Below are 26992 nucleotides of genomic sequence, written 5' to 3'. Positions count from 1 at the left end.
GTCACTTCATTTTCATCTGATGTCAAGTATAATTTCTTATAAAGTAAACTGACAAATGTCTGCAGGGAGTTCATCTTCATGTAACTAAACAAAAATAATTGTCAAAATATTTGTTTGAAGAACAGTGTTGATACAGTGTACTGAAGCAGTACATTGATGTTTTGAATTACTAAATGGCAGGATTTAGAAGTGCATCCATAATTAGCTAAAAATGCCAGCTCATACTAAAAGATGGAAGATATGATTGAGGTATTCTCTTGTGTTGACCATAATGTGTTTCCTAATGCTTGAATTAGATGGCAAGATAAAAGACCTGGAAAATATATGAGGGAAATGATTTTAAATAAAAAAGTTATGCATCATATATCTTGTGTGATGGTGTTAAATGAGTGATAGTGGCAGTTAATCCAGGCAATGGGATCTCTTCAGCTGACTGGAAGACAGGTAAAATCCTGCCTCAACTCTTTTGGGAAAGTCTTCCCTGGAACTTCCTGACTCACCACACCCCAAAGGACAGTTAGCCAAACTGAAAGCAGCAGCAGCTCATTACAGACAGTGCTATTGGGGAAGTGGTGGTAACTGCTGACAATACACTTACCAGACTCTCAGCAGTGAGGACAGCATGGGGAAATGCATGAGGAATGGAGGGTGGGAATTGTGAAGGAGGGTGGCTTTCAGTGACCCCCCCTCATTCTGATGCCAGGTTTCTTGATCAGTCACTGAAGTTTGCTTTTCAGCTTCTTGGGTGGTGAATGGTTCACCTTTAACTGGTTGAAAACCAGCAGTGGCAGGACAAGGCTGTTAAGTGGACACTAAATATTCACTTATGGTCATGATTTGGCAATAGAGGAGAGAAGTCATTCATGAGCCTTGCCTTACTAGAAATAATTAGGACAGAAATATGAAAGTGGCTGGGTTACTATCTACCATGCCTCCACCTTGATTTGAATACCCGTCCTTCTAAACTCATTGTGAGAGAAGAACATTAAATTCCACCCTGTGAGTCACAACCTATTTTGCATGGATCCTAATTTATCAATTTCAATGGAAATAGAAATCAAAAGAAATCTAAATTAAGGTTGTTACTCACCATCAACCATTTTACACTATCACACATCACTAACATTTATTTCAAAAATATGATAATTCAAACGCAATGGTGTTTCTGAATTTAACAGGTATCAACATTTTTGATAGTAATTTAATTGATGCTATAGTACAATTCAGTATAATTGGAACTGAGAAAAGAAAACTAGATTTTTACATGTTGCACTACAGCAGGCTATATGTCAAACACATCTATGCACACAAGTCAGTTACAATCTGGTGCTATGTTACCCTGCTAGTATTTATTCATGGTCTTGAGACATGCATGTGTTGAACAGCAGGAGATGGGTGAGATACTAATCTGAGTATTTTACATCAGTATTTACTGTGTGAAGGGATATGTAGGCTACAGAACCTGGAGAAACAAATAGTGATATCTTGAAAAGTGTCCACATTACACAGAAGGAGATTCTGGATGTCTTAAAATGCGTAAAGGTGGATAGATCCCCGGGACCTGATCAGATGTATCCTGGGACTTTGTGGGAAGCTAGAGAAGTGATTGTTAGGCACCCTGATGAGATACTTATATCATTGATAGCTATGGGTGAAGTGCCTGAAGACTGGAGGGTGGCTAATGTGGTGCCATTATTTAAGAAAGGTGGTAAGGAAAAACGAGGGAACGGTAGCCTGATGTCAGTGATGGGTAAGTTATTGGAGGGCATTCTGAGGGACAAGATTTTCATGTATTTGGAAAGGCAAGGACTGATTAACATGGATTTGTGCATGGGAAATCATGTCTCACTAACGTGATTGAGTTTTTTAAAGAAGTGGCTGAGAAGATTAATGAAGTTATAGACGTTGTCTATATGGGCTTCAGCAAGGCATTTGACAAGGTTCCGCATGGTAGAGTGGTTAGCAAGGTTCGATCCAGGGAGAAGTAGCCATTTGAATTTAAAATTGGCTTGAAGCTAGGAGACAGAGGGTGGTGAAGGGTTGCTTTTTGGACTGGACGTCTGAGACAAGCAATGTACCCCAAGGATCATTATTGAGATCCACTGCATTTTGTAATTTATATAAATTATTTGGATATGAGTATCTGAGGAATGGTTAGTAGGTTTGCAGATGATACCAAAAATTGGTGATGGAGTGGAGTGTGAAGAAGGTTATTTCAGAGTAGAACAGGATCTTGATCAGATGGGCCAATGGGCTGAGCAGTGGCAGAAGGGGTTTAATTTAGATAAATGTAAGGTACTGCATTTTGGTAAGGCAAATCAGGACAGAACTTGTACACTTAAGAGAAAGGTCCTGGGCAGTGTTGCTGAACAAAGAGACCTTGGATTGTAGTTCCTTGAAAGTAGAGTCACAAATAGACTGGATAGTTAAGAAAGCACTGGTACACTTGCATTTATTGGCCAGTGCATTGAGTTTAGGATTTGAGAGGTCCTATTGTGGTTGTACAGGACATTGGTTAGGGCACTTTTGAATTATTGCATTCAGTTCTGGTTTCCTAGGTAGAGGAAGGATGTTGTGAAACTTGAAAAAGTTTGGAACAGATTCACAAGGATATTGTCAGTGTTGGAGGGTTTGAGCTATGGGGTGGGACTGAAGAGGCTAACATTCCCTGGAGCATTGGCAGCTGAAGGGTGCTCTTACAGAGGTTTATAAAATTATGAGCATGGATAGGGTGAATAGCCAAGGCTGTTTCCCCAGGGTAGGGGAGTACAAAACTAGAGGGCATAGTTTAAGGTGAGAGGGGAAAGATTTGAAAGGGACCAAAGGGGCAATTTTTTTCACACAGAGGTGGGAAGTCCAGAACTAGAGAGCATAGGTTTAGAGTGAGAGGAGAAACGTATAAAAGGGACCTAAGGGGCAACATTTTCACACAGAGAGTGGTAAGTGTATGGAATGAGCTGCCAGAGGAAGTGAAGGAGGTTGGTACAATTACAACATTTAAAAGACATCTAGATGGGTACATGAGCAGGACGGCTTTAGAGGGTTATGGGCCAAATGCTAGTAAATAGGACTAGATTATTTTGGGATATCTGGATGGTGTGGATGAATTGGACCAAAGAGTATGTTTCTGTGCTGTACATCTCTGTGCTTCCATATAGTATAGATTAATGCCAGATTCAAGGGCCTATCTATTTTTCAATTGTACTGCTGTTATATCTTAAGGGCAGGAAACTGAAGGTTTGCAAATGGCTCCAGAGTCTTAATTTATAATACCTTTCTCACACTTGCATCTTTTAGTTGCCAAACTGGATTCCAAGCATGTAACAAAGCCAATGTTGTGCAAAACCATGGAAGGTGGTAGAATTGTGGCTTGAGTAATGACTTTTCTTTGTTGCATATGAAAATGTATTCAAAACCTTAACAATGAATGCTCTTATAGCAAAAGTAATTTAAAAAGAATTCATTTTAAGAATTTGATTTTGGTAATCCCTGATTGCTTAACTGGTGTTGACAAAGGGTTGCTGAGCCAATGCAAACAGAGGGGCCCAGATCATTTGCTAGACTGTGCTGAGGAAACATCTTGGACAGGGAGTGTTACAATGGGCACCAATATCCATAACGCCATAAAACATAGGAGTAGAAATTAGGCTATTCGACCCATTGGCTCTGCTCCACCATTCAATCATGGTTGATACGTTTCTCAACCCCATTCTCCTGCTTTCTCCCTGGAACCCTTGATCCCCTTCATACTCAAGAACCTATCTATCTCAGTCTTAAATTTGCTCAATGACTTGGCCTCCACAGCCTTTTGAGGTAATGAATTCCAGAGACTCACTACTCTCTGGCTAAAGAAGTTTCTCCTTATTTCAGTTTTAAAAGATCTTCCTTTTACCATAAGGCTATGCCCTCAGGTCCTACTCTCTCCTACCAATGGAAACATCTTCCAAACATCTACTCTGTCCAGGCCATTCAGTATTCTGTATGTTTCAATTAGATTCCCCTCATCCTTCTAAACTCTGTCAAGTATAAGCCCAGAGTCCTCAAACATTCCTCATATGTTAAGCTTTTCATTCTTGGGATCATTCTCATGAACATCCTCTGAACATGCTCCAGGACAATACATCCTTCCTGCGACATGAGGCCCAAAACTGTGCACAATACTCCAAATGTGGTCTGACCAGGGCCTTATAGAGCATCAGAAGTACATCCCTGCTTTTATATTCCAGTCCTCTCAAAATAAATGCCATCATTACATTTGCCTTCCTAACTACTGACTCAACCTGCATGTTTACCTTGAGAGAATCCTGGACTAGAACTCCCAAGCCTCTTTGCACTTCAGACTTCTGAATTTTCTCCCCATTTTGAAAATAGTCCATGTCTCTATTCTTCATACCAAAGTGCATGATCTCGCACTTTCCCACATTGTAATCCATCTGCCACTTCTTTTCCCACTCTCCTAACCTGTCAAAATCCTTCTGCAGCCTCCCCACCTCCTCAATGCTATCTCTCCCTCTACCTGTCTTTGTATCATCTGCAAACTTAGCCACAATGTCCCCAGTTCCTCCATCGAGATCGTAAATGTATAAAGTGAAAGTTGTGGGGCCAACACTGAGCCTTGCCGAGCACCACTTGTCACTGGCTGCCATCCTGAGAATGACCCTTTCATTCCCACTCTTTGCTTTCTGCCAGACAGCCAAGCTTCTATCCATGCTAGCACCTTGCTACTAATACCATGGGCCCTTAACTTACTCAGTAGCCTCCTGTGCGGCACCTTGTCAAAGGCCTTCTTGAAATCCAGGTAGATAACACCCATTGGCTCTCCTTGGTCTAAACTGCTCATTACGTCCTGAAGGAATTCTAGCAGATTTGTCAGGCATGACCTCTCCATGATGAAACCATGCTAACTTTGCCCTATTTTACCATACATTTTCAAGTATTCAGAAATCTCATCCTTCACAATGGCCCACGACCGAGGTTGGGCTAATTGGTCTGTAATTTCCCATTTTTTGCCTTACTCTCTTTTTAAACAGGGGTGTTACGTTAGTGATTTTCCAATCCTATGGGACCCTCCCTAATTGCAGTGATTTCCTGAAAGATCACCAGTAAAGCTTCCGCTATATCTTCAGCTAGCTCCCTTAGAACTCTTGGGTGTGGTCCACCTGGTCCAGGTGATTCAGTTTTTCTAGTACCTTCTCCTTAGTGATGGCCACTGTACTCAGTTCTGCTTCCTCACTCTCTTGAATTACTCCTGTCTTCAATCATGAAATGAAGTAATTATCCAGTTCTTCAGTCATTTCTTTGTTCCCCACTACTATCTCTCCAGCATCATTTTCCAGCAATCCACTTTTGCTTCTCTTTTGCCCTTTATATATTGACAGAAACTCTTACAGTCTTCCTTCATATTACTGGCCAGCTTACTCTCATATTTAATCTTCTCCCTCCTTATTTCTTTTTATTTTGTTACTTTCTGAGTTTTGCTGAGTTTCTCCAGAACTTTCTGTTTTTATTTTGAATGAAAACAAGATATGAATGCCCCAGAATTGACCAGATTTCAATACTGATTATTGGGATCCATACATGATTATTGACTACTTTGAGTGCTTGATGGTGGCTGTGGAGTCACATGCTGGATGAAAAGATGGGAAAGATTAAAATTAACAGAGAATTAAGATATTTGTGTCTTGTTCAGAAACCGTGAAACTAGAAACATGAAGAACATTCCAAGTCTGTTTCAAAACTGGATGTGTGATGAGTTTAGACCAGACGGAGACTTTAGTAAGGGAGTAGTAATTTTAAAAATGCGCTCAGATTGCTTTGCATAAGATATGGTAATTTTGCATAATAAAGTGTTTTCAATTTCCTTTGGATCCTTTTTGCAGGATTCGCTCCAGTAAGAAACTTTTATTACTGGTTGGTGGATTGCCTCCAGGTCCAGACCGACTTCCAAGCAACTTAGTTCAGTATTACGATGAAGAAAAAAAGACATGGAAAATCCTTACAAGTAGGTGTGGCCCAGAAAACATTTCCATTAATCTCTGAGTTTAGATGATAGGAATGGTACATCATTGTTGAGGAGAGTCTCTGATGTTGAAGTAAGGGATATTACACTAATTGTCTCTCTGTCTGTCTCACTTATACTTTCATCAATTGACTTACAATACCATTCATTTGTCTGCTGAATAACAATATACAGTCACTTTTTCCATTGAACTGATATGTTTCTGAGCCAAACACTGCTGTTGTGAACCCTTTTCTCTTTTCATTAATTCAGATTTGTGTTTTTTAAACAATTGTTACTCCTGACTGATTGATCTTGTCTGAAATATGACATAGCAGGGATCCTTAAAGGAGAAGACAGTCCTGCTTAAATGATGGTAAACTTCGATCATCAATTTGCAACAATTTGCTGCTTATTGTTCTGCTTGAGAAAAACAATAACAGTGCCAAAGTCTGGCATAGAAGGGAGGGAATGATCTCTGTATTCTGATTAAAACACCTTAATTTTGTGAGGTCCGTAATTTTACTTCTGGACTTGTGAAAAAAGAGGCTTGGAAATGTGGATTAAAAAATAATCCAAATGCAGAACTAGGATGAAGGCATAATATTTGTTAAATTGTAAATGTATGACTTAAATGTTTATTTGTCAAATATACAATTTATTGCTTGTTTTCTGGTCCTTAAAGTTCTCATCACTTTTACCTGGAAATTTCTCCCTTTCAATTGCTTGGGATTTCATTTTGATCAAACAGACAGTTTTTAAAACTTATTCCACTACTGTTATATTTTCAGTGAGGTATTTGGCTTAGAAGTACTTTTATATATTTCATCAGGATCTATCAGTGGCACTCAATGAAGATGAACCTGTTAACAGTAAAACAAGGTAACTGGAGAGAAGGATGAAATGATCTAAATTAAAGTGAGGCCGAAAGGTCCCAAAAGTCCATGAGAAAACTGATTTTTCTTCCGAAAGCCTACCTATCTTTCTTAAAAATGCTGACTCTTCAAGGTATTGCAGGTGATAGAGGTCCTTTAGCATTTAACATAAGTGGTGTTTATTTCTGTGACAGGCTAGGCATTACCTGACAGCAAAACATACGTTGAGTATTCATTGCTAAGCTCAACCTGTGCTAAGCTAATATCCAAATACAGATTTTCTATTGCATGTAAAAATCAAGAATGTATTTATAAATTTTATTTCTGTTAGATTTTTAAAATTTCTTTCTAAAAAGAATACAAACTTGTGCAAGAAACGTTTTGGCTTTACAACACATTATGATGTGATGAATGTGGATTATGGTCTATGTTGAACTGGTATAAATGAACCTTGGGAAGGTGACAGCCTGACAGAAATTCCTTTTTGGGTAATTACTTACTGCTTCTGCTGCACTCAAGTTCTGGTTTATTCTATTGTTGTTTAGACTTTTGAATTTCTACTTAAACTTGTCCATTTTACTTCAGACATTTTACCTTTCTTTCTTGTAAATTGATATGGAGGTAGAGCATGAAGGAGGCAAATAATAGGTCCGATAAAAATGGGAATGAGATTTTGAGATCCAGCAGAAACTCTGGGGCAAATCCATAACAGCAACTAGGGCTAAGGTGATCGCTGTGGAGGTCATGATTCTAGCAGAGACATAAAGTGAGTAATTCAGCTGACGTACAGAGGGAGAGGAGGACAATTCTGCAATACAGTTAAACCATAACTGACCTATGACCTAGCTCCAAAGAGCTTTACCCTGGATTCCTTATTACCTTTGACAAATCAAAATTTGTCATTCTCAGATTTAAAATGAACGGTTGATCAAGAATCAATCATTATTTACAAATGAGTGTTCTAAACTTTTGCTTTCTTTATGTGTGGAGGTTTTACTGAATTTAATTTCAAAAATGCTTTGGATGTCTAAGTTTTAGATCATTTTTTGTCCAAGATTTTACACTCATAGAAATAATTTAACTGTACTGACCCTCTGTCTCCCTTAGTATATTGAAATCTTTAGTCAATCCTTCTACATTCTGGGGATCGCACATTGTGTATAATCATTGCTCATCATTTCACTCTTGGAGTTTAGGTATCATTCTGGTAAATCCTATGCTTTTACATTAAGGCCATTAAATGCAGTGGTCATAATTACTCTTATTGCTCTCAGTGTGTTCTAAGCAGGGCTTTGTGTGGTTGCAGTGTGAACAAATAGGGAACTTGGACACTTGAGTCATACTGGAGAGAGGATAGAATAAAATGTGCATGGTAGCATATGGTTATGTAACTGAATAAACAATCCAGAGACCTGAACCTATGATCCAAAGACATGCCAGCATGGGACTTTTAATTCAATTCATTGAACAAATCTGGAATTAAAGTCGCCAATTTTAATGCATTTAAAACCTAGCTGAAACTTTATTGCTGGAATAGCACAGCAGGTCAGGCAGCATCCAGGGAACAGGAGATTCGACGTTTCGGGCACAGGCCCTTCTTCAGGAATGAGCAGAGAGTGTTCAGCAGGAGAAGATAAAAGGTAGGGAGGAGGGACTTGGAGGAGGGGCGTTGGAAATGTGATAGGTGGAAAGAGGTCAAGGTGAGGGTGATAGGTCGGAGTAGGATGGAGGCGGAGAGGTCAAGAAGAAGACTGCAGGTCAGGAAGGCGGTGCCGCCTTCCTGACCTGCAGTCTTTCTTGACCTCTCCACCTCCATCCTACTCCGACCTATCACCCTCACCTTGACCTCTTTCCACCTATCACATTTCCAACGCCCCTCCTCCAAGTCCCTCCTCCCTACCTTTTATCTTCTCCTGCTGAACACTCTCTGCTCATTCCTGAAGAAGGGCCTGTGCCCGAAACGTCGAATCTCCTGTTCCCTGGATGCTGCCTGACCTGCTGTGCTGTTCCAGCAATAAAGTTTCAACTTTGATCTCCAGCATCTGCAGACCATTTAAAACCTAGCCACATTCATAAAGTTAAAATCAAGCCCCACAACCTAGCAGCAGGGACAATGAAACTAATTGATTCATGTAAACATCATTATGGTTCATTAATGTCCTTATAGAAAGAGGACTGCCATTTTTATCTGCTCTGGTCATTGTGTGACTTAAAACCCATAGCTGTAATGTGGTTGAATGCAGAGTTCCCGAGATACCGGAGACATCCCATCTGCATGCCACTCCGATTTTAAGAAGGTTGATAGAGGAAAATTAGGGAAGTGTCGACCAGTGCAACCTACATCTGTGGTGGGGAAATTGTTGGACTCCACAATCAAGGATGGAATAACTGAATACCTCAAACATTTTCTGTTAATCAGGAAGAGCCATGACAAACCTAATTCAACTGTCTGAAGAACATGGGGTGGCATGGTGGCTCAGTGGTTAGCACTATTGTCCCACAGTGTCAGGAACCTGGGTTCGATTCCTGCCTTGGTCAGACTGTCTGTGTGGAGTTTGCATTTCCTTCCCGCATCTGTGTGGGTTTCCTCCCACAATCTAAAGATGTGTGGGTTAAGTGAATTGGTCATGCTAAATCACTCATAGTGTTCAGGGATGTGTAGGTGGGTGCATTAGTCAGGATAAATGTAGGGGAATGGGTTTGGTTGGGTTACTCTTCAGAGGGTTTGGTGTGTACTTGTTGGGCTGAAGGGCCTGTTTCAAAACTGTAGGAATTTACATCTATATTCAATTTTTTGAAGAGGTGACTAAGATAGGTGATAGGGAAGTGTGTATGGATGTTGGTTATGTGGACTTCCAGAAGGAATTTAATAAAGTCCCACAGAAGATATTCTTAACTAAGGTAGAATCGCATGGAATTGAGGGCAAATTATTAATATGGCTAGGATATTGCTTGAGTGGCAAGTGATAGAATGTAGGGATAATGGGTAGGTACTCAAATGGGCAGAATGTCACCAATGGTGCCCCACATGGATCTATGTTGAGCCCTCAATTATTTGCATTATTTATTAACAACCTGGATAATGGCATGGAAAGTCGTATATCCAAATTTGCTGATGACACAAAGTTAGGCGGCATTATAGACAGTGTAGAGAATATTATAAAATTACAAAAAGGATATTGATAGGCTAGGTGGAAGGGCAAAACTGTGGCAGATGGAGTTCAAAGGAAGCAAAAGTGAGGTTATCCATTTTGGACCACAAAAAAGGATAGATCAGGGTACCTTACAGATATAGTGAAGTTAAATACAGTGGATGCCCAAAGAAACTTTTGGTTTGAGGTGTAGAGATCTTTAAAATTCCAATAACAGGTGCAGAAAATAATTAACAAGGCTCATGGAATGCTGGCCTTTATATCCAGAGAATGGAGTATAAGTACGCAGATATTATGCTGCAGCTATGCAGAACCCTAATTAGATCTCACTTGTAGCATTGTGAGCAGATCTGAGCACCACACTTTAGGAAGGCTATATTGGGCTTGGAAGGAGTACAAAGTAGTTTTGCAAGAATAATTCCTGGACTTCAGGGTTAAGTTATGAGGAGACATTATACAAATTAGGCCTGTTTTCTCAAGAATTTAAAAGGTTAAGGGCTGATTTGATCAAAGTCTTCACAATGTTAATAGGAAAAGACTGGGTAGATAAAAATAAATTACTTCCACCAGTTGATTCAAGGATCTGGGGATTAGTCAAAACAATTGGGCTAGACCATTCAGAAGAAATGTTAGGAAGTACTTTTACACACAAAGGGTGGTAGAGGTTTGGAACTCTCTTCTCCAAATGGCAATTGATGCTAGATGAGTTGTTAATTTTAATCTGAGACAGCTAATTTTTTTGTTAAGCAAAGGTATTAAGGAATTTGTTCTAAAAGGTAGGTATTTGAACTTAGGCCATAGGTCAGCCATGATCTCATTGATTGGTGAAACAGGCACAAGAGACTGAATAGCCTTAGTCCTGTTCTTATGCATCTATATCAATCTTTATTGCCCTCTGAAATTGCCTCACAAAGCATTCTGTTATATTAAAGATGACATCTCAGCATCACCAGTATCTGAGGGGCAACTAAAGATGGGCAGTAAAATTTGATCTTACCAGGATATCAATAGCCTAAAAAATTAATGCTATAAAATACTGAGGTGGAGGAACAAAAATGAATAAATAGAGCAAATCAAGGCTGAGAAACAGCAACAAAATCAGAAAATTCGAGCAACAAACACACTGTGGTAAATTTTACTGAACAAATACTCCCATTCAAGAATACAAAGCCAATATGTTTGTTTGCTCCAAGCCACTGATCAGTCATTCTATTCATTTCTAATAAAATTGCATGTTCTAGGTAACTCCTGTTGAAGTGTAGTGGGATTGACACTATTTTTTTTAATCCTTAAGTGAAATATCAGTTTCAGTTCATTATGGGAAATGAATTAGATGTGACTGGGAGGAAGCATCTAATTGTACAGGAAACCTTTCTGCTTTCACACAGTCTTGTCCATTTTGACTAGTTTTATAATTTGCTTCATAAAGATCCATATTTTGAAAATGGTATGTTCTTGTTATCACATACAACCTCCTCAAAACAACCTCACCAGGTGTGACCACAGTATGGCCTGTCAACTGTGAATTTATACAGCTCTGTTAATCCCGTCTTGATTTTGGAGTGTTCCAATTTCAAAAATCTAACCAGCTGCAAAGGAAATGTTGTAAACAAGATTAAAGGTTAGTCTATTACAGAAATATTACAGGAACTTCCCAGGTTAAAAAAAAACTTTTTTTTATTTGGTCATAGGATGGGAGAATGACTGACAGAACTAACATTTGTTGCCTATCCCCAATACACATGAATCGGGCTATTTTACAGGGCATTTTTGAGCAGAGTTAAGAGTCAACCACATTACTATACATCTGGAGTCACACAAAAACCAGAATGGATTAGGATATTTCCTTTCCCAAAGTGAACCAGATGGGGTTTTACAATGAATGATGATAGTTTCATAGTTGCTATTACTGAGACTAGCTTTAAATTCCATCAATTCCACCAGCTGCTGTGGTCAGACTTCAAACCTATCTTCATCCTTGTTCTCTGCATTTTTAGTCCAATGACTTTAGCACTGTGTCAACGTCCCTTTATTGGATAAAACACAGATGCAAAGATTGAAACATATGGATAAGAGATATTTATAAAGATTAAAAAAAATCCGAGCATCCATTATCATTATAGATCTGTAATTTTCTTAAAGATTCTCTGTTTGAAGATGAGGTGGGTAGAAGCTGAAAGTTCAGTTCACAGTTATAGTTCAATATTTGAAGGCTGTTTGTCAGGTATGATAAAAACTTCAACAAAATCTTTCCTTTTTCAGAAGTACCCAAGTTCTGTACGCAAAGGTTACTTTCTAAAAGTTTTCCTCACTTAACTAAGATTTTTTTCTTTCTTGTCTCGGAGACCTTCGGGAAGAATTCTGTTTCAAAAATGATGTGTCGTAAAGTCTTATGCAGATTATGGTGTGTTAACATTTGAGGAGTCATTGTTCCACAAAGCCAAGTCAATTATTTTGGAATTCTGATATTATCCTTCCTGTCTTCTGTTTTTTACCTTTGAATTCTCACTCCTTTTAAGGGCCTATTGCATTTTTCAAGGATCACTTGAATTCTAAATGCCTCCTTTCTTATAAACGTTGAGATAATGTATCAGCCAATCTGTCATTCTAGATGAAATGAATCAACAGGAACAGTCATGTGACTCCTAGCAGCCCTTTTTTAGATGCTGTGTCTATTTTAAAAATCATATTAACCTTCTTTATATAATATTGGATTTAGACAGTCATGATATAACTTCCTCCATATTGGGAAAATAGAAATGTATATTTTCATTTTTTTACAGAACTACTTTGTTGCAACAAAGGTAAAGAAATACACAAATGCTTATTTTTGAACACACAGTTGACTGATTAGATTACTTTACAGTGTGGAAACAGGCCCTTCGGCCCAACAAGTCCACACCGACCCGCCGAAGCGTAAACCACCCATACCCCTACATTTACCCCTTACCTAACACTACAGACAATTTAGCATGGCCAATTCACCTGACCTGCACATCTTTGGACTGTGGGAGGAAACCCGAGCACCTGGAGGAAACCCACGCAGACACGGGGAAAATGTGCAAACTCCACACAGTCAGTCGCCTGAGGCGGAATTGAACCCGGGTCTCTGGCGCTGTGAGGCAGCAGTGCTAACCACTGTGCCACCGTGCTGCCCACTTTGCGACACATGTCCCATGCATTACTAAATGCAAGGAACTGAAGTCTGAACTTTTTTTTAAATAATCTGACCAGAACATTGTGATTTTAGAGTCTCATTTTGACTATTAAAGCAATCCTATAATTTATTTTGTTTAACATCCAAGAACATTATTTGTGGTCAGTCATATAAAAATAATCTGAAAATGGACCAAAAAAGAAAGGAGCAACTGATATTAGCTGTCACAATAAGTTAGTAAATACCTTTAAAAGATATTCAATTAGTCTGTTCATGAACAGGGTCTATAAAATACTGGACTGGATGTGTGGTGGCAGCAGAGGTCTGCTGGTATTAACAGGTTGCTCCTCCTGTTAAGGCTGGCCACTCATTCCAACAGATACTGGCCAGTAGGAGGCACTGCAGCCCCTCAGTGGTGTGAACGGAAGTGGTGAACAGACTGGGGCTGTACCAAGAGAAAGATCATGCAATGATGAATATACCTTCACAAGCAGGTAAATGGGATTTGGAGGTGCCAGAGACAGATAAGCAGGCCCTGACACTAGAGCTTTGTTGGGTTGGGTGAGTAATTGTGATGTCATCATAATGGAATTAGCCACTGTCATCAGGCAGTCTGTATGGACGAGTATGTGTCCAAAAAGGACTTCTTAAGGTACTCCATCAGGAGGCCATCTAGGATTTATTTAGGTCTCCTCATGCAATGGAGATAAATGCTAGTGAGGGTGAGAAGAGATCCTTAATTGGCCACCTAAGACAGCTCTGTTGAGTGGACTGCCCACCACCTCTTCTGCCACTTGCAAGTTATGTCAGTGAACAACAATTGGAATGCCACCTGCCACTCTCCTGCACTGTCGTTAAAGTCCTCCCACACCCTGAAGTTATCCCCAAAAGACTGATAATGTCCAGCTAGGATCTGCTGAATATCATGGAGACAGTGATATTTTCTAATTATTACCAACATCTTAGCAGTGTCTGCTTGAAAATCATGACTGTAGTAATTATTTGAATATTTTAAGTTTTGATACACACTAATGATGACAATTGTAATTTTCAAGCTGTCAAGGAGCAATCTGAGTGACTGTTAACTGTACAGCAAGATCCATACTGAGATTACCATAGTAATAGTAGGTGATTGTTTGATTTCACCAATGAAATTTTAAAATAAGCTGTGTATTATAGTGTTACAATTGACAAGATAATGGGAGGTGGTGGTGCAGTGGTTATGTCACTGGGCTAGCAAACCAGAATCTCATGCTGCTGCCCTGGGACATGTGTACAAATCCCACCATGGCAAATAGTGAAATTTGAATTCAATACCAATTTGGAATGCAAAATTAGTCTACTGGTGACTATGTATCCACTGTTATAAAATGTCAATCTAGTTTACTAATGCCCTTCAGGGAAGGAAATCTGCTTATCTTTGCCTGGGCTGGCCTACATGTGATCCCAGACCCACAGCAATCATGCTCTGGAAGGACAATAAATGTAATGCTCACATCCTGTGTATGATTTGTTTAAGAAGTTATTTATCAATAATGTTTGTCTTACTACTTATTGTAGATATCCTATTATTATATAAAAGAGAAATTTAGAAGATTGAAGCACTGGATTGTAGTCTTGTTCAGAGCAGTATACATCAGAAACTTGGGCATCAGCTTGTAAAAACTGTGAACTACATGTCTGAAATTTGGACATCTGCAACTGGTGGGCAAGGCTACTTGTCCTCAGTGTAGAGATTAGTGAGTTTACTGCAGTGCTTTTGCTCTGACATAAACTTTGATTTCAAGTACACCTCTCCTGTTGACTCCATCTCCATGTTGGATATTTAGGAGTTAGGTTATGACTGGCACCAGCAACAAGAATGACGAAAGTAGATTTGAGTCAATGCTTATATAGAAATTGCAAATCAAGATCTCCTCAAAGATGGCATGGCTAGTCTGCCTCATCTGAATCCACACTGTCACCATCTCTTACCTACAATTCAGATAACGGCTGTGTCACTGTTTGATTTGCTGGTGCAGGTAAACGCCACATGATTGTGTCTCTCTGAAACCCAGGGTGGGCTCCAAATTCTGAACATATAAGTAAAACATCTAGGTCTAAATGTGAGATATTCTGAAAATCATTTCAAGTCTCATAGGCAGGTTTTATGGAGTCTGTAAGAGTGGAATGCACAAAGTGTTTGATAAATTAATTAGCCAGAGTGAGAAATTTTGATTTCTCAATGATGGGTTGAGAAATAGAGATAAAATCAGTGGTGTGTTTGTAGTATTTTGAGCCTCACAGCTGCCTGTGGTGAGCTTTTATGTGTAATGTGTTTGCATGCCACAAATGCTTATTAGCATGAAACTGATGTGATAAAGTCCTAACCTTGGTCAATTAAAGGTGGAGTGCAAAAGTTGGCTTTGTGCAATTGTGACTAAGGTATGTGGCTGTCCATGTAATTCTATTGTACAAGAATGGGCATTTGGAAAGGTAAATATTCAGGTGTAAGCTTGAGGGTGTTCGGGCATTGGTAGATGCTGAAGAGGGAAGGGAGGGCGGACAGAGGGTCATGTTTTGGTGCAGTGGAAGGAAATGAAGTTAGACTGAGGGTGGCCTTCAGCTTCTGACTGATGCAAAAGAAGAAGCAAGTGAGGACAAGAGTTATATTTGAATGCAGGGTCTTGCAAGGGACAGAAGGGACAAATGTTCTGAGTGTGGTCATCCTGTAATGGTTAGGGTTAGCAGTAAAGCAAGATTGAAAGATGGATGATAAGCCTATAGGGTAAGGTTGGGGTTATCGATAGTGGGACCCTGGGGGTTGAATTGAAGGCAGAGTTGCAGAAGATATGAGGGAAAAATCCAGAGTGAGGGTCAGGTATTAAAATGTCTCATGGGGCAAGTCACAGGAGCAGATAAAAAATTGAGGAAGATAATGGAAGGTTTAAGCAAGCATTTGGATGTTCTTTTGACAGTGGTAAATCCTGGAGCAGGAACTCTTGGTGGTGATGGCGAGGCAGCGGTGGCAGCAGCAGAGCAAGGGTCTCATGGGACATTGTCATTGCTGTTCCCAGAGCGGGGATTCTTGGTGGTGGCAGTAAGGGACATTGTCATTGCTGTTCCCGGAGCGGGAACTCTTGGTGGTTACAGTGAGGGACATTGTCATTGCTGTTCCCAGAGCGGGGATTCTTGGTGGTTACAGTGAGGGACATTGTCATTGCTGTTCCCAGAGCGGGGATTCTTGGTGGTGGCAGTAAGGGATATTGTCATTGCTGTTCCCGGAGCGGGGACTCTTGGTGGTTACAGTGAGGGACATTGTCATTGCTGTTCCCAGAGCAGGGATTCTTGGTGGTGGCAGTAAGGGACATTGTCATTGCTGTTCCCGGAGCGGGGACTCTTGGTGGCTACAGTGAGGGACATTGTCATTGCTGTTCCCAGAGCGGGGATTCTTAGTGGTTACAGTGAGGGACATTGTCATTGCTGTTCCCGGAGTGGGGATTCTTGGTGGTTACAGTGAGGGACATGGTCATTGCTGTTCCCGGAGTGGGGATTCTTGGTGGTTACAGTGAGGGACATGGTCATTGCTGTTCCCGGAGTGGGGATTCTTGGTGGTTACAGTGAGGGACATGGTCATTGCTGTTCCCGGAGTGGGGATTCTTGGTGGTGGCAGTAAGGGACATTGTCATTGCTGTTCCCAGAGCGGGGATTCTTGGTGGTTACAGTGAGGGACATTGTCATTGCTGTTCCCGGAGTGGGGATTCTTGGTGGTGGCAGTAAGGGACATTGTCATTGCTGTTCCCGGAGTGGGGATTCTTAGTGGTTGCAGTGAGGGACATTGTCATTGCTGTTCCCGGAGTGGGGATTCTTGGTGGTTACAGTGAGGGACATTGTCATTGCTGTTCCCGGAGTGGGGATTCTTGGTGGTGGCAGTAAGGGACATTGTCATTGCTGTTCCCGGAGTGGGGATTCTTGGTGGTGGCAGTAAGGGACATTGTCATTGCTGTTCCCGGAGCGGGGATTCTTGGTGGTTACAGTGAGGGACATTGTCATTGCTGTTCCCGGAGTGGGGATTCTTGGTGGTGGCAGTAAGGGACATTGTCATTGCTGTTCCCGGAGTGGGGATTCTTAGTGGTGGCAGTAAGGGACATTGTCATTGCTGTTCCCGGAGCGGGACTCCTTGCAGAAGTCTTGCAGTCATGCTTGAGACCCAATTTGAACAGAGGATGAACTCTATTCAAACAATGTCTTTTTATTCTTTTTGTAATTTGAAATGGTGCTGGATTGTGGCGACAAAACACTTTTCACTGTATCTTCCTAGATATATGTGACAGTAAAATCATTCATCCATTCATTGTGAAAAGAAAAATAGAATAGCAAGAGAAAGTTTGAGTGGGTCCAGGGTAATGGGAGAAATTCAAGGGTTGCAGAGTGAAGGTATTGTTGCATGGGTCATCAGTGATGGGAGCCAGTGTGAGTGATACCTCCTTTCCTTCCTATCACCTTCTCCCACACCTTCATCTACCTAGTGCATTCTCAGCTACCTTCCCCCCAGTCCCAACCCCTTCCCATTTATCTGTCAGGCCCCCCCGCCCATAAGTCTCGTTCCTGATGAAGAGCTTATGCCTGAAACCCCAATTTTCCTGCTCCTCAGATGCTGCTTGACCTGCTATGCTTTTCTAACACCACACTCTCAACTCTGATCTCCACCAAGTACAGTCCTCACTTTCTTCCAGGAAGAGGTTCAGAAGTATAAGAATTTCTCTTGAAGGAAGATAAAGGTGGTGGTTGCTACACCATTCTATTGAACCAATGATTTTATTTACCTCACCACTGATGAAGGCAGACATGTTGCAAGGTCAGTTGTGGTTGGTGACATTTCCTGGAACTTAAGATGTCATGACTGCACTCTTGTGGCTATAAAAGACATTCTAACAACAGACAGCTGCATTTGTATACCATCAAGATTTTCACTCCATGAACACACAAATTGGTGTGCAACCACTGAACATAGTATGGCCTTTTTGATATTGAAAGCATGTGTTTTATATGCTTTCCCTGTATTTTGTTCTAGAAGCACTTTAATAAGTTGGAATTGCCTTTCAGCACCTTTTACAACATTTTTTTAAACTGGATCAGTATGGCTTCTTTTTGTTTAGGAGAGAGTACTTACAAATATTTTTTCCCACAATGCAGACTGTAGAACTCTAGTTTTGATTTAGTTGTAAATTCAGATCTGAACTCTGATGATAAATAATGACAGGGAAAAAAAACCTTGTAACTGCCCTTTTCAGCCTTTAGTACCAACTGCTGCCACTAACTACCTGTCACCATTAGCTTTTAGTGTCCACTTGCTGGCATCATGACAGACAATCCGAGCCGATTTCTTAGGTTAAACACCACTATCAGTCTGATATGGTCAGTGTGGTCCTATATGTTAGCTTATATAATACGCACTACAAGACTGGGTTCTTGTTGAGTCAGATATATTGAAGTTTAGTAACAACATCAGTAACTTTGTTATTGTATCACTGATATGTGCATTGTCTGTTTCTCTGCATATGGATTATATGAACTATAGAATTCTGAACACACTACACTAACTCCTTTGCATTAAGCTCCAGATTGAAGACAATGGATTAATCTTAATAAGTCCCATGTTGTGATATTGTGCAACTGTCTTAAAAGTACACTGCTCATCTTGTCTGGAATCTGTGCAATAACACAATAAAAAATGAAAATTTTCCGTTTTGAATGATGAGGAATTGTTGTTGAGATACCTGTATTCTATGCCACAAGTTTAAAGTTTATTGGGATTTTGCATTGAAGTAAGATAAGAATTTCCAAAATGTATAGTGCAGTACAGTAACAAAAGATTGCATCATTGTTAAAATCAACATTCACTGGGAACCCAAAGACAAATCAGGGCAGGACTTATACACTTAATGGTAAGGTCCTGAGGTGTGTTGCTGAACAAAGAGACCTTGGAGTGCAGGTTCATTGTTCTTTGTAAGTGGAGTGCCAGGTAGACAGGATAGAGGTGTTTGGTATGCTTGCCTTTATTGGTCAATATGTTAAGTATAGGAGTTGGGAAGTCATGTTACAGCCATATGGAACATTGGTAAGGCCACTTTTGGAATACTGCATTCAATTCTGTTCTCCCTGCTGTAGGAAGGATGTTGTGAAATTTGAAAGGGTTCAAAAAAATTTACAAGGATGTTGCCAGTATTGGGGCATTTGAGCTATAGGGTGAGGCTGAATAGGCTGGGGCTATTTTCCCTGGAGCATCAGAGGATGAGGGGTGACCTTATAGAGGTTTATAAAATCATAAGAGGCAAGGATAGGGTGAAGAGCCAAGTTCTTTTCTCCAGAATGGGAGAAGTCAAAAACTAAAGGGCATAGTTTGAGGTGAGAGGGAAAAGATTTAAAAGAGACCTAAGGGGTTACCATTTTCATGCAGTGGATGGGCATGTGTATGGAATGAGCTGCCAAAGGAAGTGTTGGACGCTGATACAATTACAATTTAAGAGGCATCTGGGTAGGTACATGAATAGGAAGGGTTTGGGAGTATATGGGTCAAATGCTCACAAATGGGACTAGATTAATTTGGCATATCTAGTCAACATGGACGAGTTAGACTAAAGGGTCTGCTTCCATGTTGTACAGCTCTATGACCATAAACACCAGAGATCAATGTTGCTTTGACTAGAAACGTATATGTCTATAAACTGAGTTTATTTTGACTCATATATCACAAAACGGTAACCATAATGCTCATTTACTGAATCTACATATATATATAAATGCACCCAATGTACTACTCAATCAAGTATCCCTGAATTATCAATTACCTATCCCCTAATTCCATTTGGTCTCAGGTATCCCTGCCAGATCTTGTTAGATGATGCCCCTTATATCGTCCCATAAAAAATGTTTGTAATGCTTTGCCAAGCATGCAAGGGCATAATGCTTGGATAATGGAATACGGCTTAAAATGTCAAAATAGTCACGAGTGATACATTCCAAGACCTACCGCGGATGCCCGAAACTGCAGATAGTAGCGAACCCTATCATTTAAATGGGAAACTTCCATCCCCGGCAGCCCCTGGAACTATTCCTGGAATATTCCATGTAATATTTTTGGGCCGCAGTAAACTGCGAATAAGAGAAACCGCAAAAACCGAATCCGTGGATACGGGGGTTCTACTGTATTCCAATGATACCAAACCTGGAAGTGTGACCATTAGTGAGGATGATACAAATTGACTGCAGCAGTGCATAAACTATCCAACTGGACAGATAATAACTTTCAAACTCTCAATTACTACCATGTAGAAGGACAAGGGCAATGGACACATGAAAACACACACCACCTGCATGTTCCTCTCTAAGCCATTCATCATACTGACTTGGAAATATGTCAGTGTTCCTTCACTGTTGCTCTGTAAAAATCGTCTGACTCTCCCCAACAGCTTTGTAGGTGCACTTACACAAAATAAACTGCAGCAGTTGAAGAAGGCAGCTTCGTCTAACCTTTCCAATGGCCAAATGCAATAAATGCTGGCCCAGCCCGTGAACATTTCACATCTTGATTAAATAGAAGAAGTAAGTGTCGGCTACATCCTGAATTGTGATGCAATGCATTTTGTAAATATGATGCTGAATATATACTTAACTTTACTGCAATATACTTTGAGTTCATGTACATAAATCTTTGAAGGTGTCAGTGCATGTCAGGTGAATAGTCATCAAAGTATGTGGGATCTAGAGGTTAATAAGTCAAGTATGAGTGAGGCAATCAATGCAAAGGCAGCAAATGTATGCTGAATGGTTCTAAAGCTCTGGTGTGGCTACAACTAAAGTATCATCTCAGTTCTGGTCCCTCCACTTTAGGAAGGATATGAAAGTTCTTGGGGTGGTTCAGAGTATAGGTTGGAGAAGCTGGGTCTTTCTCCTTATAACAAAGGATATCCAGGGGAGATCTGATAAATAAGTACAAGACTATAATAAGGTTAGGGAAGCAGACAAAAATACCTCACTCCCATTAGCTCTTGGTATGATGACTGGTGGACACTGGTAAAACTCTTTGGAGGAGAGATGGAGGGAGGAGTAGAATATGAGAACCTTTTTATGTGGCATGTGGCAATAATCTGAATCAGCCTACCCGTCAGTAGATGTGCAGATGATCAGTGGTCTCAGAAGGAATTTGGATGGAGAAGCATAACTTGCAAATATACAGGGTTGGAGTTGGGTATGAGACTGACTGGATTGCTCTGCAGAGATTCAATGGACCAAATAACCTCCTTCTAAGCCATAATGACTCTGTGACTGTCATATTTCACTGGTTATTTTATTCAAGTTGATGAATAGAGTGCATTAGATTATTAACAGTATCATTGGCATGAACAATCAATGGTATTCTTATTTAAATACTGATACTCTCTGTGACTCACCTTTACAGCACCTTATGACATTACTGATGAAGATATTAGGTAGCATGATGGCAATGGACAATGTTGCTCTCCTCCACTTTGAATTGTATTGAATTGAATTGTATTGAATTGAATTGAATTGTATTGAATTGAATTGAATTGAATTGAATTGAATTTATTGTCACATGCACTGAGATACAGTGAAAAGCTTTGTCTTGCGAACAATACAAGCAGATCACATAGTTAAGTAGCATAGATTAGTAAATAATAGGTAAACAACAGCAAAAACAGAAACACAGGTACAGGCGAATGTTAAGAGTTTGTGAGTCCATTCAGTATTCTAACAACAGTAGGGAAGAAACTGTTTTGAAACTGGCTGGCACGTGTGTTCAGGCTTCTGTACCTTTTCCCCAATGGTAGAGATTGTAGAAACAAATTGCCACTTTAGCGAGAAATGGATTCAGTATTCTCTAGCATTCTCCTCACATCAATTTTGAAACTGAAGCTCGTATCACAGTCAAAATTCAAGATCTGCCATGTATTCCTATAGCTTCCAGCCTCCTTTTCATGATAGAATGCTGAAACTAAGTAAAAAGAGTTGTGAAATCAATGTAATGAATGAAAGTGAGTCTGTGATTTTGGATCATCTTTCATGTTATTGCAATTATACAAATTTATATCACAATGTGTAACTTTAATGATAAATAGTGATGATCAATAACAAAACACTAAAACTAGTGGGAATTCATGTCAACTAAAACATGGAAATTTCCATAAGTGCATCAGTTTGGCTTAAATAAAACTCTGTGTGGGTCACTTGTTCTCAGCTTCTGTGTATCAATACCACACTATCAGTCTCATTATAGTAAAATATTTGAAATCCCTATTGCAAGTATAGAAATGCTTTTCAGAATTCAAATGTCTTTAAAATGTTCTTGGTAGTAAGAGACTTCTGATATTTGAAAGGAATAATGAAATATTGTCAATCATTAGCCAGACTTAAGAACATATAAGTGAAGATGGAAATTGTCCTAGCAGAACATTTCAACTTCAGATTAGTGCTAAATTTAAAAGACAGTGTAGGGATAAGATTATATCCTATTTAGTTATCAAAATGAGACTGAATGTAGATCATTGAATTACCTAAATTGAGTATTCACTCAGGATTTCAACAATTTACAGAGACGTTTTTCAGTGACAAACAATGTGATTAGGTTTCTGTGGGATACGCAATTGAATTGTGAGTATTTGCAAAACTGAGTCACAAAGTAGGTGGCACTTATTTATTCAAGCATTTGCCCTGTTGCTTCTCATATGGCAGCCTATCACAAAACATTTATTCTGTGCACATACATAATGGAACATGAATTTCAGCGTAACCAGATCAACAGTAATTTGAGGAACAACACTTTTTTTTTAGATAAGGTTTTGAATGAAAATATATTACTTGATGTAGAAATAACATGGCAGAGTCTGAGCTTATCTTTGGCAAGAAATTTGTCATTGTGTGGTACTTAGAATTTTTAGGGTTGATGCCAAAATTCTCTAGCATTTTCCTCACATCAATTTTGAAACTGAAGCTCGTGTCACAGTCAAAATCCAAGATCTGCCATGTATTCCTATAGCTTTCACGATGGAATGCAGAAACTAAGTAGAAAGAGTTGTGAAATCAATGTAATGAATGAAAGTGAGTCTGTGATTTTGGATCATCTTTCATGTTAATGCAATTATACAAATTTTGATGCCAAAATTTGAAAGGAAAGGAAAAGATTTACATTTAAACATTTTTCTTCTTCTGCTTGTCCCCTCGCACTTCATAAAATACTTCAAAGATGTCCTTTTAAAGTTGTGCTATGGGTAAATATGGCAGCCGCTTCATGCATGGCAATGTTCCACAAACAGCAATATCATCACTTACCAGATAATATTTTGTATTTGTAATGATAGATAAGTGATAAACACCGGCCAGAGTATTGAGGGAAGTCTGTTACTCTGATAAGAGGATAGAAAAACTTCACAACTCCAGCACATCTCAAAGCTCTTTACAGCCAATGTGTTATGGCTCCTCAGAATTGACAATAATGAAGATAGTATGTGAATATCTAGGTGGCATCAGATTGGAGCTATATTCTACCAGCAGTAGATGTCAACCCATTAAAAAGAGTGCTGACATTTTTTAAATAGGCAATTTAGAAGAATTTAACACTGGTAAGAATCCACTGCACTAATGTTTTATGAATCCATCCAAATTTTCAAGGAGTATATAACACAAGAAATGTCATCCTTACAGGCAGATAAGTGAAGCTGAGAGGGAGAGAGGTGAGGGCACATGGATCTAGATGCAGCAACCTCAGAGACACCTACATAGGAAGCCTCATGAAAGGGAAGTGGCACAAGACCAGAGAGGAGACTGTGAGTGCATGCCAGCACAGAGACAAATATACTCTGTGGCTGGAGTCTACAAACAAAGGATATAGTCTATGCAGATATTGCCAAATTCTAAACCTTTGCATGCCATGCTGGTAAAAGTGGTAATCATTGGTAACATTGGTGGTTACTCAATGCTCATGGCCAACAAGATCACCATGGTCACTATGGTCCTCAATTTCTATGCTGCAGATTTATTTCAGGATGTATGTGGCATCTCCCATATACTACTGCATCATAATGGTGACCAAGGAATAGTGCAGCTGAAACTTTATTGCTGGAACAGCACAGCAGGTCAGGCAGCATCTAGGGAACAGAAGATTCGACGTTTCGGGCACATGCCCTTCTTCAGGAATAGTGCAAACAATCAGGTCAAGAAATTGAAGGTTTCAATGCAATCATTGGTTCCTCCAGGTGTTACGTGTCTATAACTGCATACATGTGTCCATGAAGTTCGGACAGGCGAACCAGCAACCCTTGTTTAATGGAAGAGACTGAATTTCATAAATACCCATTGGCCTTTGACCACCATTAGTGAGTGGATCTTACAAGTGAGTGTGTATTACCCTGGTAGAAACCATGCCATTTTCATTCTCTGGCCCTCTCAGATGCCACCACGTTTTACTGTCCCAACTGTCAGATGGATGGATTCTTACTGACTAAAGATATGCACTGAAGAGATGGCTGCTGACAGCAGTGAAGAGCCCTAGTGGAAGCTACAGCATCAGTCACATGGTGGAGAACTTTGGTATGCCTCAGGGAGGGTTTCTTGGATAGTGATGGTCTGCTGTGCTCCACACAGCCTGGAGTTGTGTGTGTGTGTGGGGGGGGGGGGGGGGGGGGGGAGGGGGAGGGGGCTGCGGGAGTTTGAGATGTACACAGATGACAGTAATGAAGCCGACAATCAGCTGTGTCAACCTGATCAACATGCCAATCAGGATCATTTTGGACAGTGAAACCAAAAGAGAAAATGCTGGTTTCAGATTCCAGCGTTCGCAGTAATTTGCTTTTATCATTTTGGACAGTGCCAAGGTGAAGGTGCTAGGGGGCACAAGAGGATTGCTTATGCACATATGATTTAGATGACTGTTTCCACTTCAGCCATCCAAACATTGGCAGAGAGGCTGAAAAGCAACCGTCTACACTCAGAACATGTTGAGAGGAGCCATCAGAAACAGAACACATCAGCTTCACCTCCCTCACGTGCATACTTGCGCCTAACCTAAGAAGGATGAGGAGCTTATTGAGAGTCCAGACACCACTTCTCCTCTCTCACTTTACCACAATTGTATTGACATGAAATTGTACTTTTAAAGGAGTAAGTCTAGAATTACTGCCCATCACCACTCACTGCAAAACATGATGTGATGAATTATCCTATAATTCTATAACCAGCACACAGCAGTAAGAGTTCTGTATTCACTTGTTCGGGAAATTTGGGTTTCTCTGTCCAGGTCAGCATTTATAGGCCATACCTTACTGCCCTTGAGAAAGTAGTAAAAAAGTAGCTGCAGTCCTTGGGACACAAGTAAACCCACATGATTTTGACCCAGTGACAGTAAAGGAACAGTAATATTGTTCCAAATCAAGATATCTGTGATTTGGAAGGAAAATTGTGGGTAGTCTCATGCTTCAGCTGGTTTCACTATTGTAGAGGTCACAGGTTTGGAAGGTGCTGTTGGGGGAGCTTTGGTGAGTGAACCTTGTAGATGGTATACACTGCTGCTCCTACGCATTAGTGGTAAATAGTGTGCTAATCAATTAGGCTCCTCTGGCCTGGATGGTATCAACCAACCAGATCCCTGTGGGAGTATTTTCCTTGTTTTTGGTCAATAGCCTTTTATCAGAATTGGAAACTACTGCAAGTTTTAAGCAAGGGCAGGTCAAAAGGCGGAGGAATAAAGAACAATTGTGAAAAATTTGTGGAGGTTGATGAATATACAGAGATTAAGTGGCAAAAGAAAATGAGTAAATATTCTTAATGACCCAGCCTCGATAGCCCTCCAAGATGTAGAATCCCACAGGTTTGGCTACTGTCTGAGAGAAGAAATTCCTCCTCATCAGTATCTTACGCTGAAATGATGCCATCTGGTAGTAGACTCTCCTACAAAGATTAACAATCTCTCCCCATCTACCTTGTCAAGTCCTCCAAGAACCATAGATGTTCCTTAGCGCCACCTAGACTGATTCCACATCTCGATTTTCTGTGCCAATTCACAGTGCTACCACTCTTACTTTAATCATGTGTAAAAACTGACAATCAGTGTTCCCAGATAATCTGCCATCTGTAGTGCTTTTTAAAGTGAATAAATCACTGAAATTGTCCAATTTATGAAGAGTAAACTTGCTCCAAAATTTGAAGAATGTGTGTTTATTTTTGACTGTGTAATACCTCCAGTATGGTTTGTTTTCCTTTGCTCCATGCCTTTGCTGAGCCCATTCTACAAACAAAAATGTTCAAGTTCATTAGTGACAGCAGGACAAGTCTCAGCAGTAGCCTGACTATTGTGACATTGGTCGCTACCTTGGCTTTGCCAATAACAAAAGTTATTTTCCATGATAAAATTATTTATTAGTTTGTAAGGAAGAATGAGGATATCCATGGTTACGCTAGCAAACCAAAGAAAACATGGTTTAGAAGTAATTGCTATTTATTTTGGGCAGAGGGATGCTGCTTTTAGCGGGCTGGAATGAAACTGGAGTTAAGGCCACAATCATATATTCATCTTTTGAATAGCTGATCAGGTTTGAGGCATAATGCTCTCCTCCTGTTTCTATTTCTTGTTTTAAAAACTTCATTAAAGTGGTGTATTTTTAAATTAAAATATTGAAAAACAGTAAAATTGATTAAACTGAACAATTCCCAAAAATAGAATAGAAGTGTGTTAAAATACTAAGTACTAAAAGCCATAATCAACATTTACATGAAAACAGACAATACAGGACTATTTAGATAATTTGATTCATTCTGT

At 39.9% G+C, this 26992-nt stretch overlaps 1 protein-coding gene across 2 annotated transcripts in view; it reads left to right on the top strand.

The window, feature by feature from the left end:
* Positions 1-26992, top strand: part of klhl14 (kelch-like family member 14) — a 157252-nt gene that overhangs the window by 43068 nt on the left and 87192 nt on the right. For both annotated transcript variants that reach the window (XM_043688270.1, XM_043688269.1), the window contains exon 3: positions 5880-6001. In XM_043688270.1, coding sequence (XP_043544205.1) covers positions 5880-6001 — 122 coding nt within the window. The remainder of the gene's footprint in view (positions 1-5879; positions 6002-26992) is intronic.

Source organism: Chiloscyllium plagiosum, chromosome 4, assembly GCF_004010195.1.
Source record: "Chiloscyllium plagiosum isolate BGI_BamShark_2017 chromosome 4, ASM401019v2, whole genome shotgun sequence".
In the NCBI taxonomy this organism is placed as follows: domain Eukaryota; kingdom Metazoa; phylum Chordata; class Chondrichthyes; order Orectolobiformes; family Hemiscylliidae; genus Chiloscyllium; species Chiloscyllium plagiosum.
Note: the sequence above shows the minus strand (reverse complement) of the source record. Positions and strands in the feature narration are given on the sequence as shown.